The sequence below is a fragment of the Coregonus clupeaformis genome, chromosome 5 (genome assembly GCF_020615455.1).
Source record: "Coregonus clupeaformis isolate EN_2021a chromosome 5, ASM2061545v1, whole genome shotgun sequence".
Taxonomy (NCBI): domain Eukaryota; kingdom Metazoa; phylum Chordata; class Actinopteri; order Salmoniformes; family Salmonidae; genus Coregonus; species Coregonus clupeaformis.
This window is the reverse complement of record NC_059196.1, coordinates 14,509,894-14,523,336: the sequence shown is the minus strand read 5'-3', so window position 1 is coordinate 14,523,336 and position 13,443 is coordinate 14,509,894. Positions and strand designations below refer to the sequence as shown.

Here is a 13,443-nt window from a genome sequence, read left to right as displayed (position 1 = left end):
TTAATATGGGTGTTTATGTGAGTATGTATACTGTATATACAGTACATAGTATACACATAGTTGTATGGAGAATTGTTTAGTGTGTGTGTGTGTGTGTGTGCGTGCATGCTCGTGTGAATTTGGGTGGAGGTGGGGGGGTGGTTCTAGTTGCTACGCATCGCTTCGACTCCCTTTCAGTACCCCTTGAATGCTGGAGCTGTTTCCATGGTAACACTGACCCCTGGGAGTAGATGCTTTTCACCAGGAGCCTCTTTATAACCACGGAAACAAAGAGAAAAAATACACTCTTTCTCTCTCCCTTTTTTTCTGTCAATGTTATAATGTTTGGTCGAAGGAGTAAAAACTCACTCTTATTTCTCCCCTATGCTACACCATAAAAAAATATATTGAGTATATCACCCTTTTTATGCTTTTATTCCCTTTTGCTAGCCCTCTCTATTTCAAGCTTGATTCTCTCTTTTTCTCTGTCTGTCAGGTATTTCTAACATACTATTTTCACTCTTTGTTGGTTATCTTACGTCCTTCTCCATTGTTCTGGGTTATTTCAAGTTCTTATCTTGGTTATCTATTTTCTTCCATTCCCTCGCCTAGTCCCTTCCTCTATTCAATTGATATCACACTTTTGTCATGTAGAGATACAATGTTAAAGCGTGAAATCAGTGCAGTAACCATCTCTATGTCCTTTCTCTCTGCTCCTCTCCCCAGGCCAAGCTGATAGTACCAAACAGCACAGCAGGTCTGATCATTGGTAAAGGTGGAGCCACAGTGAAGGCCGTCATGGAGCAGTCGGGCGCCTGGGTGCAGCTCTCCCAAAAACCAGAGGGCATCAACCTGCAGGAGCGCGTGGTCACCATTAGCGGAGAGCCCGAGCAGAACCGTAAAGCCGTGGAGATCATCGTTCAGAAGATCCAGGAGGACCCCCAGAGCAGCAGCTGCCTCAACATCAGCTACTCCAACATCTCTGGCCCAGTGGCCAACTCCAACCCCACCGGCTCCCCCTACGCCAACTCAGCCGAGGTGAACCCCGCTGCTGCTGCTGCCGCTGCTGCCACAGCCTCCAGCCTCCTGGGTCAGGCCACCATGCAGAGTATGGGCGGCTTCCCCACCACCATGGGTCCCAGCTTCTCAGGCAACGACCTCCTGACCATCACCTCGGCCCTCAACACGTTAGCCAGCTACGGCTACAACACCAACTCCCTGGGCCTGGGGCTCAACCCTGCCGCAGCCTCGGGAGTCCTGGCTGCCGTAGCGGCTAGCGCTAACCCCGCCGCAGCTGCCGCTGCTAACCTCCTGGCATCCTACGCCAGCGACGCCTCCACCAGCGCAGGCCACCAGGCCGCCTCCCTGGGAGGCTTCACCCTGGGATCGCTGGCCGCGGCCACGGGGGCCACCAACGGCTACCTGAGCGCCTCTTCCCCGCTGATGGCACAATCCCTGATGGCCACTGAGAAGCAGATGCAGGAGGGGGCCAAGGACGTGGTGGAAATCGCTGTTCCCGAAAACTTGGTAGGAGCCATCTTGGGGAAAGGAGGGAAAACGCTAGTGGAGTACCAGGAGCTGACCGGAGCCCGGATCCAGATCTCCAAAAAGGGAGAGTTCATTCCCGGCACCCGGAACCGTAAAGTTACCATAACCGGATCTCCGGCGTCAACACAGGCAGCTCAGTATCTGATCAGCCAACGGATCACGTATGAGCAGGGTGTGCGCGCCACCAACCCACAGAAGGTGGGCTAGAAAAATGGAATGGAATGGAGGAAAACGAGTGGGGGAGGAATGCAAAGTGAGAGAGAAAGGGAGAGGAGAGCAAGAATGTTGGAAGGAATCGTCCACACGTTTTTTTTGTGTTTCAGTATTCGAAAAATTATGCGACGCAAAAATTCGCTCAGAGTGTAACGCGGAAAACAAAGGAAAATAAGGTGTAAAATGTAAATACGGTTTTATTACTTAAGTCTTGATCTTTCGGGATTTTTGTTGTTGTTGTTCTTTAGTTGTTTGTTTGTTTGTGTATTCTCCGGACAGTGGTGAATGCGATTTTAAACTGGCATGCTGCCGCGCTGCAGTTTGGAAAAGGGGGGCGGTGGGGGTATTGGGGGTCGACCCCCATGGAATCAGCCCCTTCCCCACCCCCATCCCCATTCCTGTGTAGCTCACTGATTTTTTTCTTCAGATTCGCCTTCAGTTTCAATTTGCCCCTTACCCTGCCCCCCACTTTTTGCCCTCCCCTACAAGGGTCTGATAAGACTGCAAACAAGTGCTTGGTTAGAGATCTAAGGAAAATCCCTGTAGTCGACGACATCCCCCTCCATGCCCCGATCCCTCGCCCCTCTCCCAGCCACCCCCCCCCTCTGGTTTGGGCAAAGGAGGGGAGGGGAGAGATTTGCCCAAGGCTTCCACACATGGTTTATCCTCCTATCCCTATAGCCTCGCGCCTTGGGTTCTGATTTAACCAGGTGCATGCAATGCCACGCTCCGTATCTATACATGGGATGCTCATGTTTCTTATGTAGGACGAAGGCAGAGATGCATGGTGCATCTCATTGGGTCAGAATTCTAGCGTAGTGCGAGAGTACATATAGAGGTTGGGGCATTTTTCTCAACAAGGTTTGCAGTCTGATATTATTACTATTATTATAGATATCATCATCATTATTTATTAATAGGATTTCACCCATAAAGTTCGGTATTTTCATTGTTTTCTAAATCTGTGAATTCAGGTTGACATGAATGTAAAGACTATTTTTGATTCGATTTTTTTAATTTAAGTGGATTTAATAGTATGTCACATAGTGTAATATACAGTATGTCTTATTTAAGTCCAGTAGGAACTGCACCATAGGTACCACTGCAGTGATGATGAAGAGTACCGGTCAGCTTTGATATCCAGTAAAGAGCAGGACAGTAAATATTCACATTAAAACACACACACACACCCTCTGATGCCATTTCAGTGCTAAAAGGGGATTATAACATATCTACATGGCAGATTATGGTGAAATCAAGCAGACTAGTCTCTATATACATACATACATAGCCTCAAAATGAAAATGCCACTTGCACAACAGGCCCAAGAGCACCGTTCACATTCTGGCTGGGACGAAGCGGTCTAATAACGTCATCCCAAAGTTGTTTCAATGTTGTCTGAGCTCAGATGTTTTTCCTCCCTCCAGCTTAGCCTGTGTCCCTCAACATTGTGAAAAGCCACAGTGTTGTTGGGACTGTAGGGCCATAGCCGTCTCCACTGAGATATCTAGCGAGCGCTGCTCTTCTGCCTGTGGCACTCTAACAACACTCTGTCTAGACAGGCCAGGCGAGAGACCAGGAACAAGAGCACTTAGAACCTAGAGGTGGTGACCCCGCCAGGCTACGTACATACTACTGAAAAATACAAACACTGAAGATGAGAAAGTTGATCTCACTAGGGTCCATGCAGTTTGCCAGGCCCTGTCTCGTTGCGAGCAGAGCTATTGAACGCAGTGCATATTTAGAAGTTGTTTTCCCTAATACTTGCTCTTATCAATCAGTGTTCCTCCGTCTACAATGAACGGGGGGAATGTAACGTGCTACGGTCTGTTGGGCGTAAACTACAAGTCTAATGGTTGTGGGTTATTCTGCTTTTGGCAAACTGCAGGGACCTCCCACTACACGTTCCATGCAATGGATACTGCCCACTAACCTATAAGCTGCTAAAGATGTTTTTGTTTGTTTTATCTTGTTTTATTTTTGCAATCGGAGTACACTGAAGTTCATCTTAATGCACTGTGAAGTGTGGGTATCGTTTTCTCTGCCCATGAGGTCAGGGTTGTGTTCTGTAGGAGCTTTGTTACAGGCGTATGTGTTATTATGTCAGGGAAATGTACACATATGAACTACCAGGCATCTAATCATATCTCACAAACAAAACTCTATTTGCATACAATATCAGTTCTCATTTAGATATGCAAGGAAAGAGTATTAATATTTCTAAACACTACATTGAAACCATGATCCTGGATTGAGGCATTGGATGTGCTTTTTCTCAATTTGGCAATGAAAGTACTGTAGTTGTAGAAACGGTCTCTATTTGGAGGATGGGATTGGGGAGGAGTGGCAGGTGTCCATGTTCAGCTTTTGCTATTGAAAGACAACAATAGTTGGATGTATGTGGAGTTTTATCCCAATTATGACAGGGTTGCTCTTTTTTTAAAGATACTCTAATCGTCCAACTTCCCTTTTTATATTTGCTGTTTTCACAAACAGTTGAAATTTATATATTCTGTTAGCCAACCGAAAAATGGCTGGCTAACCTAAAATGTGATGACTTCTAAAATGCCAAAGGAGGAGGGGGGCACATTTTGCTCGACCCTAAACAATCTAACTTGGTCTGGTAAGGTAACCTATCTCCCCAATTGGACATTTAGACACTGTAATGTAAAGGAAATCTATCCAATGGTGGGCTCTCTCACTATTTTTCAAGATTGGAATGTTTTCTCTCCATGTCTATTGGAGCGACAGTGAGCGCATATCTCGACAGATTGGTAAGGAGGCTTCTTTATTCCCATCTAATACCATCCACTTTCCTCACCCCCCAACCCTTGTACCTCCGTGCACCCCATTCTTACACATCAACCCAGAGCCCCCCTCTCACATCTCTCCATGGGTGATAATGTCTGGTGTTACGATGCATGTCTGCTTGCCCTTCCAGACCACAACTACTCCAAAACAATGACTGTCTGAGTCTCCTAATGCGTTGAGGGTAGAGAGGACAGCGTCCCCTTCATTATAGAGCTGAGCATTAGAGACTAGTTAGTGACCATTTTGCCAGCAGCAGTGAGAACAAATTAGTAGGTAACAGTGGAAGTAGGAAAGAGAACCTGCAACCAGGCAACTAAGAGAGAGAGAGATAATAACTGACTTAATTCTGTCAATCCCCTGGCCAGTAGCTTGAAACCATATTTTATACTGTATGTTAGTGATAGGAGTGAAAGCATGATGCTACATTTGGAATACATGCACAGATACATACAGTACATTCATAAACACATGCACATAGATTGTGAGTAGAATAAGGGAAATACTGCTTGTTGAAATCATGAAGAAATGACAGAGATTGCTGGATATAAGAGATACTACAACTGTGACAAATCAATGTGAACGATATAAAATACAACAATATCAAATACCTGTAGTTGGAGATCACGAGAAGGTGCCAACAAAGTTTGTCAAAGTACGGCTTTGTTATCTTTTTATCTAATTCAACAAAATTACCCCATGATGATGGGGTTTTAGGGCGTCCATTTTTGTTTGGTTTGTAATTTAGGGGATGTAGATAAAATGTGATGAGTACTGGAAGCAATATACGTAGTAGCATGTTGTCCTTGTATTGTCTTTTTATTCTGTCTGTTGTAAAAGCTTTGGATTTACCTAGATGTTGAATAGATTTACATAATTACAATTTTTTTAATTTGTGAAATTGCTGCTATTTAATAAGTGATGTACTAAAAATAAAGTTAAAACATAACTGATTTGTTGTTTAGCAGGATGTTCTAGTTCCAAGAGGTGTAGTAAATGCTATACATGCTGATAAGATAATAATTACTGTAATAACAAACTCAACAAATAAGCCTGTGCCAAAATAGATCTTTAAAGACTGAAACTGAAAATGCGCGTGATTTAAAAAACATTACATGAAAGGAAGCATACTTTTATAAGAAATAAAAATGTGAAAAGTGCCAAACGAACCATATTTATAATTGTAAATAGAAGGGAATGGTACAAGTGACTTTTTTTGTGTGAGTAAAATCCATTAAAAAAAAACGCTTTTTAGTTAAACCTTTTAATGCCCTCTTTACTACTATGTGACATGAAAGAAGGGATTGTGAAGGAAGGGAGCCATCTTGTTAGCCAGTAATCCAAAATTCCTTGAATCCTACAGTACTTAGACTCCGGGGCCAGAAGAATAAACGTATAGATAGATTAGCATGGTTAATGATACACATGATATGAACATTCTTAATACAGCCTTTTATAGTTATGAAAATGTATTTTGTGGAGATAGATGTTATCTTTTTTGCACGTCTATATTGCATGGTATCAAAGTGAAGCGTGGACAAAAAAATGGAAGAAACAAAAATCGTACACATTTTTTTTGCCGGTGTGTTGTTAATTTTGAAGACAAATCTTTGCATGCCAAAAATGGTAAAGCATTTTCATTTTCCTTGACACAATTTAAAACGTGTTGTTTTCACTAATAAACATGCAGGGACATAGTCCATTAGAGCAAGGCCACAGTGTAATTAGATTGTATGACTGGATGAGTATTTTGTGAGAATGTTGTCTAGGCATTAAAACATTCTTAGAGAGATAGGAACAAACTTTTGATCAAACATGAAACTATTTGTTTTTTGCTGGTTGTGCTTCTTTTACTAAAACTCTAAAACTGCATTATTTAATTCCGGATCAATTTGAATGCTTTTTACCATAGATACGGAGATATTGTCCATGAATGTACTCACCTCTGCATAAGTTTGCATATCACTCTTCGATCATGACTTTAGGGCTCGAGTGTCCATGTGTTTTGTGTGAATAACTAACATCAGGTAGGCCAGATCTGGCCCTAGTGTCATTCTAACCATCTGTTTCCCCTTTCGGCTCCCCCTGAGCTTGATCTCTTGTCTTGATGTAAATATGCACTTTATATTTCTCATTTAGACATATTTCTCATTTAAGCCCCCATCTCCTGAAAGGGAACTAGGCAAAGTATTTTGAAGTGTCAAACTAGGCCGTGTGTAGGCAGCATGTTTTATCACGCTCTGTTGCTGTTCAGCTTTGTATTTCTCAATCCCCTGGGTCTCTCTCCAGAATTCGGGACAAGGTGTGTTTGATTCTCTATTCACTGAATTTGGTCTCATTACATGATTACACTTTCTATGACAAAAGTTCTGGAGAGAGAAAAAAATGAAAAATATTGCCAATATTCCCCATGTTGTCCATTGCCCAACTGTCATCCAGTTTCACCATTAGACAACTGAATTGTGTTGGCATGCTCAAAAAGGGATTGTAAACGACCAAAGCTGGTCAGCCACAAGAAAACAGCATTTGCTCATTTAACACAGGATTTGGACTTATGTATTTTTCTGAAGCTTTTAATAATCTAGAATACTGTCAAAAATGGACACTTAGTCTAAACTATAACCAAATTGACATCCCTGTTCCTAGCGATGCCTCAGTTGCAATATAATGTCAGCATGAGGTATACTGTATAGCCCTGTAGAGTAAGCTGAGATGGGGGTTTGTGCAATAGTGTAGTACCTTACTGTACAGCTGTGCATGTGCTATTGTCTGGCTCTTGTGTCTGTGTGTCTGCAGTAGGTCAGCATCATGGCGTCGTCTCCGTGTTGCTGGGTGAACAGATCTGTTTTGTGATGTGCAGAGGAATGCAAACTTATGGTTCACCTGCTGTAGGTGACATCATTGCTTTTCAGTGGGTGTGTGGCTATTAGTGCTCAACTCCAAAACCTCACAATGCCCCAACCCCCACCCTCCTCGCTCTCACCCACACCCACCACCCTTAGCCAGACATTCACGGAACCCAGGGTCACACTCTTGAGCTTGTACCCCATCGAAGCACCAGCAATTTTAGACTGCATTTGTCATATCACTGTTCAGTTCCTCTTTTTTGCTTTCCTGTTTTTTATTTGTACTACGCTCTCTAACCTAGACCAATTATAACAAAATGCCATTCATGTGTATCCTGTTTACTCCCCTTTTGTCCTTTTTGCACTTTCACTGCCCCCCTTTTCCAACCACTCCCCCACACTTCTGCTCCGATCCCGCCACACCACCAAACCCTGCCCCCCACCACCTCCTCCTCCTCCTCCTCCTCCTCCTCGAGTTTCTCCCGAGTGCCAAACAAAAACAGTACCATTCCAAACTTTTTTGAGTTTTCTTGTATGTTGGACATCCATTGGACGCACCCATGAAGCCAGCATGTTCCTCCATAACATGATGTCAGTCATGACGCCTCAACATTACCCAAAAGAAACAGATCAAAAACCCCCGAGCTAAAAGCAGACCTGGATTAACCCGGTAAAGGCTGGTTACCTCTCATAAACTGCTTTTTCCTAATTCTCTATCATCTCGTCAACCTCCAGGACATCATTGATTGTGTGCCATAGTGTTGGGGGCACTTGTCACTCTCCTCACCCCCAAGTCTCTCCATTTCTAATGACGATTTTTTTCTTTAACATTAAACCACACTCAGAATGGTATGAGGAGTGTAATCGTCAGCTGCGCAGCCATCCTCTGTCTTCTGAACTTTGAACTTTTCACCCCTCATGAACTTTATTGACCTTCTTCCTCCCCTTCTATGTTCATCAAACTGTTTGGACTTAAATCTCCATTCCATCACCAAACCTATTTGAGACTGTGCAATTCTAGTTGAAATTATTGGATTTTTTTTGTTTGTTTCTCATCGGGGCAATTCTCAGAGATAAAGAATGAAAAATCATCCACAAAAAAAATGCAGACAAACAAAAAAAACGAAACAACTGTTTCTCCACAATTTCATTTTTCTCTCATTGTAAATATTTTTGTCAGATTTTGTTGAGCTGTAAAGAGAGGCGTGTTCAACAGAATGGGGCTGGCAGCATAAAATCCACTTAGTGGAAAGAGAAAAAGAAAGGTGCACCCCATACATCTACTCATTTGTTCTGCTACAGTAGCTTGTGGTGTTGACATTGGTGTGACCTGCTGTATTTGTTGTTGTTTACCGCCATGCTAGCTCCACTTAGATAAAAGGATATAAAAACGCAAAAGATAATTCAGTTCTGGAGCTGAAAATCATCCTCATGATAGAATTGTTTACATTTGCTACCATAGTTGTATTCGTTGGTGGTTTTGTTTCACTTAGAGTGAGTCGTAGTTATTGTAATGCTTGGTAGTGTAAGAACATATCAATGTAGAGAACTTGCTAGACTCAGCACCTTACATTAAATGTGGGACACACAAGACTAGGGAAAAACGTGTCGCTCCCAAACCACAAAAAGGAAGTTGAGCCCTCTTTAGTGCAATAGATTCACTGTGGTTTACATGATAAAAGTGATATAGTTTATAACTACGATTATGTTAATTAGGCATATTGTAGGTGGGCGTTGGTGAATGTAAATGCCAACATGACAAAGGTGCCCATAGTACCAACTGAGACATATCTCTGTCAGTGAGTTTAGTAGATCGAAGGAGACTGAAAGTATTCATTTGACACAGCTAGACTGGACTGACCATATCATTGCTTATCTTTGTGCTCCACTCACAGTGTTTTATGCTGCCAGCCTCATTTTCTGATAACACTTCATGAGCTATTTATTTTCAACCAATTATATACTATTAATAAATGACAACACAACAAGAAAAAGGGAATGACTGGAAAGGTGAATTATTGTTTTGTTTTTAGTATTTTAGTGGTTGCTTTTAACACCATTCATTAACTGACTTAAAGAGTATTGAATATTTAATGTAATTGTAGCATTGTGTTTGTAAAAAAAAAAAGGAAAAAAAAGTAGTGAGTTGTGTTTATTGAGTTGTGGATTACCAGTGAAGTCAGCAATTTAGTGCTAATATATATTACATCTTTTTTTAAGGATTATTCTTTTCCGACAGCAACAACAGTCATTATAAATGTTCATTTTAGCATCACCTGTCTTCTGTTGTCTTATTCTTCACCTCCCACTACACTCAGTCTCATCCAAGTAACACATTGCAAGTTTGTGCCTGAAACCATGTGCTCGGTCTGGGGGCGGGCCATATGGTATGAGTGGCGTGTGTGTGTGTGTGTGTGTGAGAGAGAGTGTGTGTGAATGGAAAGGCTGCTGTCTGAGCCTTGGTGGGTGGATGTTCTGTCCAATGTCCACCAAAGCTAAAACCTGGAGGGCTTCCATTCACCAATGGAATCCCCTGACGTTATAGCTGGAACTTCATCATGTGACCTGAGTCGACTCTATCGTTCATAACCTTCCCACCCAACCACTCTCCACCACTACCCTATCCCTGAGTCATCCCCTACCACACGCCAGCACCATGTGATGTTCTCCATCGATAACATACTACTCGACCAGATCCACATTAACATGTCTCCTCCATGTTTCCAAAAGGAGCGCGTTGCCAGTCAACCTGCTTCCCACATGATACTCAACCATCCTCTCTAGCTGCCGGGGCCAAGCCCATCAGAAAACGATTTGTCTAAAAACAAGAGAATAGAGAGAAAGAGAAATAGTGATTCTCAGGGTGTCTTCTGGAGCTACCTTTATATCCTGCATTCTGCAGTTATCCCACTTTATTCTACCCTAATGATTTCTATGGAGCCCAAAGACGATGGTGATTTCCATGTTCATGTAATGGTTGCTTACCAATTATTCTGAGGGATGATATGCACCCACTTAAAGAAGCAAGCAAATGCTGTATTGTTTACAACCTAAATGAGACCAACGCTATTGAAAAAGAATGTGTAGGACAAAAACAAATTACGTATTGCTAAATGATGACATTTCAATGACCATTTTTGTGACATGAGTTAATGTAATTATGAGTCATTGCATGTTACTATTTTTTGCAATGAAAATATCATTTTTTGAACTGTTAGAATGGATGGTACATTGTCAAATTCGTGCAACATTTAGAAGCTAATAATGAAACAAAAGTTGGTGTCAGTATTAATGTCACCATGAGGAGAGGTTTTGGACCAATGAATGCAAAAATGTTGTAAAGGTTTTGTTCATTTGTACATGGTAATAATGGGTAAAATAAACCATTGAAGCTAATTGTCAGGTAGACATCATTAGTCTTACAAATTAATGAATTAAGGCCCACACATTGGTTTACCACGTTAATACTCAAAGAGGTGCTTGGAAAACAGTTGATATTGGACAGAATACAGTTATTACTATAACAAAAGCCTAAAAGAGGTAAGTTAAACACCCCTAGTCCTGTAATACAATGTGCACCTGATATTGTGGTGTTTCACAAACACACATGTTTTACCCCAGGCAGATAGTATATTTCAAGAGAGTTTAGGTATGTAAGGAGGACATGAATGACAATGTTGGACATTACCATGTTTTTGCTGAACGAGCATCAGGAAATCAGGAGTGTTGCAGCATAGCAATCAGAGGTTATAAGACAATCTGAAGGGTTGGGACTCCTCTCACCTCATCCAGTACACCCAATACATTAGAAATGATATAATCAAGATGGGGGCTATGTTACTCTTTGACGTTCTCACCCTCCCACTACCCCTGTGCACCAACCAGTTCATCCAACCAGCAAACACCACCCCCGCATTCACCATGTCTCCACAGCCAACCTATCCGGACCTGCGGATTTAGGCAGATTCAAGCAACTTCTGGCCAATGGGATTAGACCTCTCCATGCATTGGCTATTGGTTTATTGACCTGCAGCACATCTGAGTCCCCAGGCTTATCAACATTCGCAGCATGGTCTGAAAACCAAACCTGTCTCACAAACCTTCCATACACTAAAGAAGTACCTCCAAGGTTCAGAATGAAGCCGAGTTTATGGTTTACTGCACACAACTCCCAAGTTGTTAAATCAAGGCAATTTGTAAGGCCACTAAAATAATGTTATGGTACAATATGAGACCAAAATGTGTAATGAGCCCCTGAGCTACGTAGATGAGCAATGTCAGAACTTTGATGTGCCTTTTGTTAGGCGCTACAGTAGATGTGTTTGTTTTGTCTCCTTGATAGCTTTGTAGTCATTCCAGAACTTCAATGAACTGAAAGCAGGTAAGTTATGAGATTAATGAAGAATAACTGAACGTTAAAGGGATAGTTCACCCAAATTACAAAATTACACATTGGTACCCTGTAAGCAGTCTATGGAAAAAATATGACAGCAATCCATGCTTTACGTTTGAGCATTTGTGGCACAAATCCCATTCCCGTCACGGGACCGATATTAGCATTTTTCACGCATCATGTCCAAATCATCCAACGTATCTAAAATTGATTGTGAAGCTCAACAAAGTCACATATATGTTTTGAAAAGAATGTGCAAAAAATGCTAATAATGGTCCCATGACTTGAATGACCACAAATTCAAATGACCACAAATTCAAAAACATTAGCATGTGGAAACAGTGCCAGGGAAACTAAACCAAACCATGGATTGCTGTCATACCTTGTCCATAGACTGCTTACAGGGTAAGGAAACCAATATGTCATTTTGTAATTTGGGTGTACTATCCCTTTAAAGGGTGTGTTTGCACTGTATTATTCACTCTACGGAATACCACTCAATCTCTGTAAGCCCCATTTGTGGCTTGTGTTTTCCGTGAAAACCTCTGGGCATCTGGTGAAGCCGCTACAATGACAGATTAGGCCCCTCCATATACCTCCCATCTATCTCTCCTGCCAGTGGGACTGGAGTGGTGGTAGGACCGCTTGTGCTTCATCTTTGCCAATGCAGCCAATCCTTCTAATTGTGCATCTCTCCTGCCTGAGGTGGCATTGATTTTCCTTCTCCTCCTCGCTGCTCATTTTCCATTCCCTTGCTAATCATAAACCCAAGAATCCCTGTAAATCCCAGACCAGCTGTTCCATGGAATTCCCTAGTCCTGTTGGGAAGTTAGATAGGAGAGGTAGGATAGACATAATGCCTTGTTGCTTTTGTATAGCATCTTGTTGCTGAGATCTCTGTGCGTCTCCTCACTGCTTCTCAGCTGATGCTAGTGTTGGCTAACATCCTAATCAGTTCTAGAGGACAGAGTGTGAGAGACAAAGAGTTTGCCCTAATACAGTATGCTTGAGTCTGGAGTGACTAGATTGGGCACCTAGTTCTTCTACTTGCTCCCTCACCTAAGAACAAGGACATCAAAGACAACTCCCATTGAGAATGTCATAATAACAGCCCAGTCAGGACTTGACCCTATGGTGTTCACAGGATCAAATATAGGTTATGGAATACATGTCCACATCAACCCCCTCATAGATAAGATGATAGGGGAAGGGGAGGGTTGCTAATAATTATTTTGAACCTGCGTTTTGCACAATCAGATTGTAAACCAGACCTGCTTTGCCTGTGGCTACAGTACAGTAGCATTAGTCACGCCACCATACCTACTGTATGTAACTGTTCAGATTTCTGTCTGCAACAGCACACCCATGTCCACCCACACCCTACTGCGCTGTTACCTAGGTCGCTGGTAGGGGGGCTGTGCATTTGCCAGAATAAACAACAGATGTTTTGAATTTGAAAAATACACAAGCAATTAATCCTTGGCAAATCACAGTGCTATACTGCCTAATTGAATTCCATGGAAGCTCATTTCTATTCTCTTGTGCTTGGACATTCAAGGCATGGGTCGATACAGAGGGGAATTATAATAATGTGTCATAACAGCCAATGTTTGACATTTGTTCCTTACGAGATGTTTAGACCAAGAGTTTAGAGGA

General features: G+C 42.3%; 1 protein-coding gene across 3 annotated transcripts in view; it reads left to right on the top strand.

Moving 5' to 3' along the window:
- Positions 1 to 9,669, top strand: part of LOC121562656 (RNA-binding protein Nova-1) — a 71,569-nt gene extending 61,900 nt beyond the window's left edge. For all 3 annotated transcript variants that reach the window (XM_041874882.2, XM_041874877.2, XM_041874872.2), the window contains one exon: positions 706 to 9,669. In XM_041874882.2, coding sequence (XP_041730816.1) covers positions 706 to 1,734 — 1,029 coding nt within the window. In that variant the 3' untranslated portion in view covers positions 1,735 to 9,669. The remainder of the gene's footprint in view (positions 1 to 705) is intronic.
- The last annotated feature ends 3,774 nt before the right edge of the window (positions 9,670 to 13,443 follow it).